The sequence below is a fragment of the Ambystoma mexicanum genome, chromosome 10 (assembly GCF_040938575.1).
Source record: "Ambystoma mexicanum isolate Mex_15411 chromosome 10, UKY_AmexF1_1, whole genome shotgun sequence".
NCBI classification, from domain to species: domain Eukaryota; kingdom Metazoa; phylum Chordata; class Amphibia; order Caudata; family Ambystomatidae; genus Ambystoma; species Ambystoma mexicanum.
The window spans coordinates 1466693238-1466706583 of NC_090932.1; the positions used below are offsets into that span (position 1 = coordinate 1466693238).

The 13346-nt window shown below is 43.4% G+C and overlaps 1 protein-coding gene across 1 annotated transcript in view; it reads right to left on the reverse strand.

Annotated features, from left to right (window-relative positions):
• The window catches only part of RAD9B (RAD9 checkpoint clamp component B), a 650494-nt gene that overhangs the window by 195028 nt on the left and 442120 nt on the right, over positions 1-13346 (reverse strand). Inside the window, exon 7 of the mRNA XM_069620274.1 lies at positions 8206-8312. Within this exon, the coding sequence (XP_069476375.1) occupies positions 8206-8312 (107 nt within the window). The remainder of the gene's footprint in view (positions 1-8205; positions 8313-13346) is intronic.

Here is a 13346-nt window from a genome sequence, read left to right on the forward strand (position 1 = left end):
ATCCCATAAACTTTGGCGACACCTCACTCCTCTAGTTGCACACTACTGAACTGCTCCCAAGTGCTACGCGGAAGCTACCACACAACGCAAAAGGGACCAAATCAATACTAAAAACGACCCCAACCCAACTCCCAAGAAACACATGACCAAACTCGGACCCGGTGAAGCCCTGGTTCCAGTATAGAGGTCCACAATCAAAGCAGACAAACAGAGGGTTGGGCCCCCGAACTGGGGGTGTGTGCCCTCATCTGCAGACCATCGAAAAGTGTGCCGGAAACCTCCAATCCGGAACTCCAAAGACAATGAAGTACAAGCCTGACTCTGTGCTATGCAATTTGTGGAAAGTCGGAACTCCTGCTTAAGTGATCCGGGAATCACTCTGAAACCATCGACTAGATTTAGCTCACAGACCAAGTAACCACAGCACAGCTCCGATTGTGAGTACGCTACCCCAACAGCGACTCCGCAGTACAAAAGGCCATCCTATCATTTAACAGTACCTCTACTCCGTAAAGATTACAATTCCGGGCACACGAGCTGAAGCAGACAAGTATCCACGTACATATAAGGTTCAACTCGGGTCTTCCGCATTAAAGGCGCGTCTATCTGGGAGTACCCCACGTCCTGTGACTAGTGCCCTTTACACCCCGCTGACCAGCCCCAGATTGATGTTTGGGGTCACTATCATACCCAATCACATGGAAATCCGCTAGAAAACCTAATCGGACGGAGCCATCTCCTAGCAGAGACCCACGAAAACAAGTATTTGGAGGCCCATACGGAGTCTCAACGGGGAGGGAACCTGATGCCCGGGATTAAAGGGAAAACCCCACACGCAAGAGCCAAAACACTGGCAAAAAACCCATCTGCTAGAAAGCTGCTGGAACACAACACAACAAAGCACCCCTCAAGAACCTCCAGACCAGGGAGAATCAACGACGCCTAACAATTCTGACATGGCTATAAATAAGGAAGAACTACTTGACTGCCTTAGGGGCATGGAATCCAGGATAACAAACACGCTCCAGAACCAGCTAGAAAAAATGAAAGAAGAGCTGAAGACGTCCCTGAAAGAGGTATGACAAGAGATAGATGAACTTGGAGGCAGAGTGGACACACTCGAAAATGGACTCTCACATATGACAGAGGAAGCAAAGCAATACAATGGCCTGCTAGACCAAGTTGCCAGAGCTACAAATAACCTAGAGATCCAAACCGAAGATTCGGAAAATCGCTCACGAAGATCCAATATCCGGGTCACGGGCCTCCCAGAAACGATCCAGGATAAAGACCTACGGGACACCATGCAACACTGCTTCAGCAGCATCCTGAACGACGCCCCCCCCTCCCCAGAGAGATTCGAATTTGACAGAATCCACCGAGTGGGCCCAAAAAGGAATGAACCAGGAGTGAGACCTAGAGATGTTCTTATTGCCATGACCTCTTATAGCCTGAAAGAGGACATCTTGAGAGCCGCACGTACCCACAAAGAAATAACAATCAATGGAGGGCGAATCCAACTGTACCAAGACCTAGCGTCGATTACCCTACATAAGAGGAAGCTTATGCAACCAATCACAAAAGCACTACAATCTGAACAAATCGCATACAGATGGACATTCCCCTTTGGATTAGCCTTCCCCTGGAAAGGGAAACAAAGAAGGATCAGTACATGCGAGGAAGGCCTGGCGTTACTACATATTGAGGAAGAACAAAGCCAAACCGGAACTAGCCCACAAAATAGCACACCCAGCAGCCAAAACAACCAATGGGAATTGTCATCCGAAAGGAAAAGAAGACATAACAGAGAAAAGAAACTGGCAGGCCCCTTCAAATATCACGAACGAAACACCCTGAAGAAGACACTAAATAAAGAAGCGACTGGAGGAGACACGGAGGAAGCACCTGATCACGGCAGGTGGGCCACTTCAAACTAACCCAAAACAAAACACACTAAGAGACAGAAGAAACAAACATATCCCGTACAAAAATTGCAGAGACACTGATCGTCTCGCTAAATGTACAAGGGCTGAACTCCCCCGGGAAATGACGAGCGATTCTCAACAGGCTCGAGAAGTTGCCTGCAAAGGTAGCTATCCTGCAAGAAACCCACCTCTTGAAAATGGATGAAAAAAGAATGCGTAACAAGGCATTCCCACAACAATACTTCGCCTCCACCGGCTCAAAAACAAAAGGGGTCGCAATACTGTTGGCCAAGGGACTGAACTTCCGAAAACAACAGATAATTAGTGATACTGAAGGGAGATACCTGGGAATCAAGGGAACTATCAAAGGAAAGACCTACACGATGCTGGCGATATACGCCCCTAACGACAAACAAGACCGATACATCACAGAGCTCTTACTGAAAATAGTGAGCTGGTGTGAAGGCCAAACGATCATAGGAGGGGACTTCAACTGCATAATGGACCCTAGCCTCGATAAACCCTGCCCCCTACAGTAGCCGACCAGAGAAACAGACAGGTGTTGGGAAAGTTCCTCAGAGAGCTAGAAGTAATCGAGACCTGGTGCTTCTTCCAAAGAGACACGAGAGAATACACTCACTATTCTGCAGTACACAGAGGATACTCCAGAATAGACATGATCCTGGTTTCAGCAACTCTAATCCCCCAAGTGACTAAGGTGGAAATAGGAACACAATACATTACGGACCACGCTCCAGTACTAGTTAGCCTGGAAATAGACGGAGGGGAAAACAAACAACGCCCGCCATGGAGACTCAACGTCCTGATCCTGCGTGACCTAGCGCTTAGGGCACACATGGAGGAAACTATAAACAACTATTTTAAAGAGAACAACAACGGCGAGGTTGACTGGAAAACAGTCTGGGATGCGGTGAAAACTGTAATCCGAGGAGAATTCATGGCGCAGGCAGCGATATACTGTAGGGAACGGGCGATACTAACCCGGAGGATGGAACTAGCCCTAAAAGATGCAGAGAAAAACCACAAATCCCGACAAACGCAGAAATCCTGGCGAGAATTAAAGTTGGTTTGTGCCCAAATAGAAGGTCACACTGCAGACGCGGTAGCACAGACGTTGCTTAACACTAAGCAATCCCACTACGTCCACGGAGGCAAGGCAAATAAATTCCTAGCTGCCAAATTAAACAAACAGAAATCCCATAACTATATAGCCGCCCTAAGAAATGAAAAAGGGGATATGATCACAAAAGAGCAAGAGAAACTGGAAATAATGGTTCGGTTCCATGAAGAACTATTATAGGGAGCAAACCTAAATGCGACAGACCAAAAATCTTATCTACTGACTACCCATCTACCCCAAATCTCGGACAAGGACACAGAAATCCTGGAGAGGCCATTCACAGCTCAAGAAATCAACGAAGCTATCTCTTCATTACCAAGGAACAAGACCCCAGGCCCAGATGGCTTCGGAAATGCGTACTACAAAACATTCCGAACACAACTACTAGGCCCCCTCACCCGACTTTACAACACAATCAGAGACACTGGATCGATCTCCCCAGATATGGCAAGATCATCAACAATCCTTGTGCTGAAACCAAACAAGGATCCCGCCGAATGTTCAGGTTACCGCCCGATAGCACTCCTAAACACAGATGCAAAGCTATACACAAAGATACTAGCGAATAGATTATCGCAGATCCTCCCAGATATCATCCACAAAGATCAAGCAGGTTTTGTTAGGGGACGTCACACCCAAGATAACGTTAGAAGAGCCATAAATGTAATCGAATGGGGGAGACGTACAAATCAGAAATGTGCAATAACGGCCCAAGACGCTTCACGCGCTTTCGACAGCTTGGACTGGGAATACCTTCAGATGATCCTAGAGAAATTCGGATGCGGGACACAATTCAGCAGGATGATCCTGGCAAACTTTCAACGCCCATCTACATCATTCTGGATAAACACCTGCAACTCAAAACAAGTGGAGATACGGAGGGGTACACGCCAGGGCTGCCCCCTATCCCCACTAATATTTGCAATGGCTATGGAGCCACTAGCAGCGCGGTACAGAGGAGACCCCGATATAAAAGGAGTGCAAATCAAGGAGACCCCGCAGAAAATAGCATTACACGCTGACGATGTGATGCTCTATATTGGAGACACTAAGAACACACTACCGAGAGCCGTTGAAACACTGGAGGAATTTGCCACCATATCCGGATTCGCAATCAACTACAATAAATCAAAGGCACTAAACATAACGGAGGACACAAATACAATAAACGGCATGAAGCAGAGATTCCGCTTGAGATGGGAGGAAAACACTCTAGAATACCTGGGAGTTCACCTGGCAAAGAAATTTGAGGACTTATATAAATCAAACTTCCCCCCTCTTTGGAAACAACTACAAGCGGACCTGCTGAGATGGGATAACCAGGAACTATCGTGGTTTTCCAGAATAGCAGCGGTAAAGATGACCCTTCTCCCCCGCCTAATATATGTGACCAGTTCAATACCCGTGGAGATCCCGCCACAGATGATCAAAGAACTTCAAAACGCAGTATTTAGATTCATATGGGCAAAAAAGAGACCCAGAATACAGAGACGTATACTGACCCATCCTCCGCTCCTGGGAGGCCTGGGAGTTCCAGACTTGGGCAGATGCATCATGGCAGCGCACTTGGCCCCCATACTATAGTGGGCTAACCCAGCCGACACCAAAGGATGGAGAGCCATAGAACAAGCATCCACACAGATCCCAATAACAGCGCTCCTAGTACTGAACCCCAAGGCCCGCGAAACAGAAGGAAAACTACTAGGAGCGTCTAAAACAGCCCTGAGTAACTGGGACAGAGCCATGCAAATGAAAAAGATCAAACGAGGGTTGGCCCATTATCCCCAATAGCACATAACATCGATTTCACCCCAGGCTTGAAGAAGAATTTCTGGGTAGGATGGAAAGGCGCAGACACTCTAACGCTGCAGGACATGTACCAAAACGGTGACCCAATCCCTTTCTTAGAATGCAAAAAGAAATTCGATCTGGGGAAAATGAAAGGTTCAGATACATGCAAATACAACACTGGATCTCCCACCCATCAGTGAAAAGAGCGGGTACAAGAACACTAACAGACTTGGAACTAACAATGCAGGGGGAAACCGGAGAGAGGGATATCTAGAATTTACAGGCTACTCGATGGAGCACAACCAACGGACAACCTAAGATATAAAGAGAACTGGGAAAAAGATGTAAGAGAGCCGATAACGGAAAGAGAGTGGGACCAGATATGGACAAGAGCTCATAGATCCTCCAAATGTACAGCAATTAAAGAAGCTGCATATAAATTATGCTACAGATGGTACATGTCCCCCCACAGACTATACAAAATAAACTCAGAATATCCCCCAAACTGTTGGAGACAATGTGGAGGGAGAGGAGACCTGTTCCACATGTGGTGGACATGCCCCAAGGCGATTACCTATTGGAAGGAGATACTGGGACATATCAAAGACATTACTGGCAGAGAATTACCACTATCACCTAAAGTGATCCTGCTGGGAGCGGAGGCAGAGGGTATATACGCGGCATCAGGGTGTATATCCACTCTAATAACACACTTACCATCAGTGGCACGAATGACATTGGCACAAAGGTGGAAAACGCTAGAGGGCCCAACGACACCATGGTGGTGGGTGAAAATATGGGGAGTAATGGCAATGGAGAAAGTAACTGCCATAAGAACAGAGACTTACCAGAGATACTTATCCATATGGTCCCTGTTTAGAGACTTGGCTGGAGACAGGGAAGCCCATTTCTATAAACCACGCAACCTCAGAAATATATCGATCACCTAACAACCCAGAGCGAAGAAAGAGAGAAAGAATCAGCACGACGAGAAAAAAGAACAAGGCGAAAAGTAAAGGGGGGGGTTAACTGTCTAAGTGTTAAACTCAAGAACCTATGTTTGAAAGAAATGATCACTGCAGAGACTTTAGCCTACTGACTCCCCCTAACGAAACTTTGTCGAAAAAAAAAGGAAGCCTATTTCTTCAAACCTCAGATTCTCAAAAACGTTTATACCCCCTGACAGCCAGGAACACAAAAGAAGTGGGATCCTCATATGGGGTCGTTTCAACGGAAAGGTCAAAAGACTCTGGAACCTAGAGATAAAGGATCTGGGTGGGGGTTCAGGAAATAAAATTAAGAATGAATCGATAAAACTGGGAAATTTCTGTTGTATAGCAGCAGACTACGAAGTTATGACACTGACTCTTACTGTCAAAAGCTATACTCTTGAACATTTGTTGAAAGTAAAATAATAATTTATAGTTTAAAAATTGGAGGCAATTTACACAACATCGGGTGACATTAACCCTGAATGAAAATTTGATTTTATGCATTGTGTTAACAAAGTATAATGATTATATATTGTAATTGACTATGCTTCTATCGAAAAATAAAAATGGTTAAAATAAAACAGCAGCAGCAGGAACGGAACACAGGTAATGTGTGTAAAGGATGTTGAAGATGAAAACAAATGCAAACAAAGCGGGAACCAGCAAAGAGAAAGGAAAGGGTTCCGAGGCGGGAACCTGCGTCAGGCTGGAAGCAGGGAAGGACGAGGAAGGAAAATTCAGCAGCGAAGCAAGGAATTCCAAGGATAGAAGTCAGAGGGGAAAAAAAGGGTATTCCAAAGCACAGGGACTAGAAACTAACACTGAAGCCTGAGCTAAAGGAAAAACAATACCTTAGCGTTGAGATGCACAGCAGCTTTTGTGCAGGATACCTGTGTAACAGGGATGCATTCCAGTGTCATGGAAATGCGAAAACCTGCAAGAGCGGGATCCAGTCTGCCTGGGAGAAAGAGACAGGCCAGGACTATTGCCCAGCATGGTCGGCCAACTTGAAAGGGAGGAGGAAAGCTGTCTTCCTATTGGGAAACCTCCATCAATGCCAGAAAGACCAGAAAGGTCGGACCATGACACCACCACTGCAATCTGATGTTTTTCAATTGCCAAAATAAATCCGGACTATTACCTTTTGTAATTAAATATCATTATAACAGTTTTCTTAATGTTTATTTTCCAGTTCTGTATTTTTAGATTTTCAATCTTATCATTCAATGCATACTGTAAACCAAAGGTGTTAAATCCATAATGAGTGTGTCATCTGCAAAAGACAGATAAGGAATACGTTCAGATGCTGATACTGTATTGAAGGTATACACTTGCTAATCCCTTCACTATGATTAGAATTATTGTAATGTTTTGGGTGTGTTTTAATACTGTTTCTTCCACTTTTTAGGTAGACTAAACAATATGCAGATTTCGTATGGGGTATTTGATCAGGCTGTACTTATCACATGCATTGTTCATTGGCATAAGTCATGCTGGGTATCGCTCTAAAATCCCGGGGAAAAAAGAGCAGAATTAGCTTTTACTGTGCTTTCGGCATTTACAAACATGCTGAAACCCAATATACTGAACACTTGGAGCATGGGTTTTGGGGGTGTCCACCACTCCCCTTGAACGGTATAATGGGTTCGGGAGTTGCAGGGGTGTCTGCCGCATCCAATACATGGAAGCGGAGAACAAAGGAGTTTGAAAAAAAGGGGGGGGGGCCTGCAGCAGAAGTTCAAACTCACTTTAGGGAAAGGGAACTGGCGCTGCAGGGAGCGGGGCGACTAGAGGGATAGGAAATAAGGTAAGTGAGCGGCTGGGAAATTGGTGGATAAAGGGGTAGCAGGTATCGGAGATGCAGGAAAAGAGTGATCTATGTGATCACTATGCGCCACAATTTTTGAATTTGACATTTTCGGACACGAAATTACGGGGGTGCAGTGTTCCCGTGGATCTACATGCTGTAAAGACTTCCTTTACCATAATAAGGCTGCTCTCAAAACAGATGGTAGTTGCAAATAGAGTCTGTTTTAACTATTACCCATATCTCCCAGTGAGTTACTTGAGGCCTCATCACTTTTGAGATTTTTCTAACATTTGCTAACATTTATGAAAGTCTGAAGTTTCAATTTCTTTTTCACTGTTAAAGTTATACAATTAAAGAGCTTTGAAGACAACATGATCCATTGTTCTTTCCATAAAATTAATAGGGACAGTGCAGTTTATTCTGAAGTAGCCCAGTTAGGAAATACGGACCGTACGCTGGAGGACGTGCTTTTCAAGTGCACACAACTATTCAGATATTTACGCAACTAGAAGTGTTGTAATGCAAATACTATTAGATTGTATTTACCCTCAGCTCCTTAAGGCAAAATGTTACTTCAGAGTCAAGTCCAACTTGAAAGTAATCAAATTCATCTGGGCTCAGATGTAATTCCGTACGAACAGCTTTAGAACATCCTGGAAAAACAAACAGAAGCAAACAAAAATCACTTGCTGATGTTGGAGGAATGGAAATCATAGATTAAAAAGTGTGCGTCTATGGAATATTAATCAATAGTCATTTTTAAAACAATTAGATGATGCAAACCAATCACAATGTGAATACTGCTCACCTGAGAACATTGCAGGGACAAAGCATGCTATGAATGTTGAATCCCAAATCTGAATTATTGGTGAGATGCACGTAATTAAGGATGTTACATGATACCAATTACACTGATACGCTGTTAAGCTTACTACACAAATAATGGGAATTACTGATTGAAATGAAGAGGAACCTGGTTATTCAATGCAATGTTACAGTATTAACTATAAGTCAACAGTATTTATTTTGAAACAATTGGCCCTCATTACGCGTACTGTGGCACAGAAAAAAATGGTGGTAATACAGTTGCCAAATATGTGTTTTTATTATGCTTAAGGAGAAAAGAGATGCTAAAGCTAGCACAACCTGATTGCTTTTTAAATGGTTGTTATTATTTATTTATGTAGTTCATCAGAACTTTACACGCAATGAATCAGCACATACATACATACTCAATCTAAAATTCATCCAAAATTATTCAAATGAAGTCCTTATTACTTGAACATGCCTGGCTAAAACACAATCACAAACATAATTATGAAATACAACACACTAAAAGCTTTAAAATTTGTTATAAAATTTCAACATCCATATTTCATCCATACAATCTTTAAAAAGTTCCTTTCAAATGTGTTTCTTAATATGAAGCCATAGTTGGTACATAGCAATGTATACTGAAACAGAATGAGTGTTAGGACAGTATGTCCAAAATTCCTGGTCTAAAATTGCTTCATAACTATGGGCCAAGTGCCCTAAGTAAATCATATGCACTGGGCCCAATTTAGGACATTCCGTAAAAATGTGCTTCACAGTTTCTTTGTTCCCAGGAATCATACAAATTCTGCCATATCTGCGGTCCACTTGCAGCTTCGACAGTGCAGGCGTAGTGGCAACCACAGGCAAATGATTAGTCTGAATCAAAAGCCTGAGCCTTCGGGCCTCGGGGTCAGTGCGGAGCAACAGATGGGGCTGGGGCCTCAATATACTATGGGTCACCAGGGACACTGGGGCACAACCACGAAGTGTAGACAAACGTTCATAATTACAAATCCAGTCCCACTGGGCCATCTTCTTTGCAAATACTCTCTTCAGAATCTTGTATTGTGTCCCACAGTGAAAATCAGGGTGCCAATTCACAGTAAGGAACAACGTTTTTATCAGTTGTAGATATTTATCATCTGTATGTGTCCCCACAGGACTATATGAGACCCTACGAGCCAACAAGTTATCTTTACTAATGGTTTGGGTTCGAAGAAATTACTCTCCCCTACGTCTTAGCATCATTGCCTTCATAGATAGGAGTCCCAGCTGTAGGCGCAAGTACTCCATCAGAGTGGACGGTGGCAAATTCAACATGCTACGCCAAAAGAACCCTTCAATGCGGTTAAGCAATTCCAGTTTACCCATTTGCAAGGCTTCTAGACCATACAATCTGCAAGGACAGAACCACTGTTTACACAACAGTAAAATCGCACTCATATAGAAACCTGCCTTATTTGAAAAGTTAGTTGTCTTGCCTTGATTTGTCCTAGTAGGGTTTCCATGACTGACCTATTTTTAGTGGAGAACAGCATAACCTTGGTTTTCTCCAAGTTAATAACCAACTAATTTTCCGGTTCCATGTCTTAAAATTGCGGCAAAAATGGCCGTGAATACAAAATATTGCGTCACAAATGCTGTGGTTTTTTGTGCCACAATCATGTAAAGGATGCGGGGGACACCCCCGCAACCCCCAGAACCATTATACCATTTAAGGGGAGCGGGGGACACCCCTGCAACTCCCGCTCTCCTTAAATGGTATAATGGGGAACACCTTTACCGGGTCAAATAACAGCATTTTTGCCGCGATTTCTTTTACAAGCAACATTTTTGCAGCAATTTTATTACCTGATACCAATTTTCCTTAGCATATAAAGCCAGTTCTCCAAGCAATCTCTTGATTCCGGCCACTGTGTGACTGAAATGTAAAAGGTCGTCAGCATATACAATTGTGGTTATTCTGTTCAGATCAATCCTGGATGACCATTTAGCACCCATCTCATAGTGGCAAATCAAATCCGCTAAATATAAATTAAAAAGAAGTGGGGCCATCATACATCCCTGTTTAACCCCTCTATTTATACTAATGTCTCCTGAGAGGTGGTTTCCATGTCCTAGCCTTAGCCTGGCAGTAGTGTTATTATGGAGGGACTTAACTATCCGTAGGAGCCACAAAGGGCAGCCCCATTCAGACATTTTTACCCAGAGTCGGTCTCTATTAACGAAATCGAATGCGGATTTGAAATTCACAAATGCCATATACGACGGACTCAATTTTCTCTTTGTGTTAGAGATCAATCTATCCAAGAATCTGATATTTAAGTTCATACTGGTTCCTGCACGAAAATCTGTTTGTAACGTATGTAGTAATTCATTTTCATCCACCCATGTTTGCAAATGTTTCAGGACACAAGTGTCAAATACCTTTCCCGTAACATCAAGTAATGATACTAAACAATAGTTTTCGGGTAGTAAGCAGTCCCCAGCCTTGTAAATAGTTATCAGTATGGATCGAGTCCAAGATTATGGTATCTGCCCCTGCTGACATGTCTTGGAAAACAGTATGCATAAAAACGTTGCCCTATTTCCTGGGTCAGCCTTTAACACAGCCACAGCCAAGCCATTCGGTCCAAGGACCCTTGAAATGTTTTGCTCTTCCTATGATTTCAATTATTCACTCCCTGTTAAAGTACAGTGGCCACGGGTGCTTCTCAACCACTGTGGTTCCCCCAGCTTGTCCTTGTCCAAACATCTTCACTTCAATAAAAAGATTTGTTCAGGGATTGGGTTTATTATTTGTTTCCCCTATTTCAGGTCCTTAGCCAGGGAGAGAGCGTGCCACATTGTTTTTGGGTTTCGACTCAGCATTACCTTTAATAACTGCTGCCATCTATGTGTTAGGCCTTCTGCTTTACGCTTTGTGTGCCAGTTCCAATACAAATTCTTGGTCATTTTAATATTAACAAAGGCACTTTGCACAGAATGCGAACATCAATGTATGAGTCATAACTCTCTGCGTAACTTGCACTTGGCCAGTTGTAACTCCATATCGAATGGTTTTGCCTTTTTATTCTCCAGCAAGGTTTGAGGCTTTCCCTTTAAGGCCCCCACCCTACTTGTTGTTTCAAGAATCTATTTTTTGATATCTTCTGCGGTGGACTTAACCAGATAATTTAGACTATTGACTAAAATACCAGCAAGCTCCTTACAAGCCTTCCTGATATTACCTGCAGACCAGCTAATACTATTACCTCCCTGGTTTATCTCCAGCTCCCCTAGTCACATTACCCCGACCCCCCCCTATTACTTTTAGATGGAGTTCCAAAATACTGTGGTTGCTGTACTCTGTACTGGGTTGGAAGAACACTCATTGATGACACACATTATATAAGGGGGCCACTCCCACAAAAGTTTCCATGTTTCTTACCCCCGTTCCAAGTCAGTTTATCCGGGATGTCATTAGGTAGGGGGCCATTCAGGGGCATTATTTATGTTTAGTATATGAGGGAAATTCACCCTGATAACAGATTCACCACATCTTGCGTTCAGGTCACCACCCAAAAGGATAATGTCGGAATCTGAATCGTCCACCCAAGTCATTATAAGGTTGTCTATGTGCTCAAAGATAGAATCTATTTTAATAAGGGTTGTAAATGCATACGATCAACATTCTTTTATGAATACCCCATGCAATAAACCCACTTACACTTCCAGGACATTTCCCCCTACGTCAGTCAGCTTAATAAGTGTTGGGTAGAGGTCTACGTCTGACCCCTATTAATAAACCACCAGAGGGGCGTCCAATCTGCCCCTTCTTTGCCAGGCCCTAGTATATCACATATTCGTATAATTACGTGGAATACGCACGGTCATTCCCATTTCCTAATGGACAACGGATCATTGGACCTCCTCGTGAACATTTTTCTGTTACAAGACACATGGCTATGTCACCCTTTTTATATCCATATAAAAAGGGTGACATAGCCATGTGTCTTGTAACAGAAAAATGTTCACGAGGAGGTCCAATGATCCGTTGTCCATTAGGAAATGGGAATGACCGTGCGTATTCCACGTAATTATACGAATTCAATCGTGGGATAGCACGGCACCTGGCATGACACTCTTTAGCCATTTCCATACCTGAATATTGTCAAATATTGGGCCTACACATTCTTTCAATGGCAATACTGATGGTTGTGTGTCCTTTTGGAATACGTTTTACAGTGATCACAAACTTTAGGACTGTCCTTCAGTGCCAGAAGAACGTCTAACCTGTATCTAAGAAATTTAAATGAGTGTGATTGGGCCTGTATCAAGGATGCAGTAGACGATAGAGAACAGTGAACCTTAGACATATCGTCGTAGTTTGGGCCCATAGGTTGCACAAATCAATATCATTAGAATTAAGGATTTATTTTGATCTTCAGAAATAACTTCAACAAAACAGGGTGGTTGATTACTTCCTTCTTAGCTGTGGGCTGTCTAATAGCGGATTGGAAGGTAGAGAAGTTAGTTGGGTTGAAATCCCCGCATCTCGTGCTTGTGCATTTGTAGACTGGTTTATTGTTCTGATGCAATACCTCTTGGAGTAATCAGTGCATGTTGCTCACTTGTGATGCAGGTCGGTACTTCCTCAATTGGTGGTGAAGCTAGACTGTTGTTGTTGTCTTTCAACAGCCAACTGGTTAAAGTTCCCATACTTTGTTGAACATGTTTTTTCCACCGCATTTCCTTCTTCTTGGCTTTCTTCGACTGAGAAGGGACCTCAGCAACAGAGACAACTGTCGAATTTAAAGGTTGAGTATCCAAACATATTGGCCGAGCAGGTGGATTATTAGAAGCCTTTACCCGTAACAATTGGCCTTTTT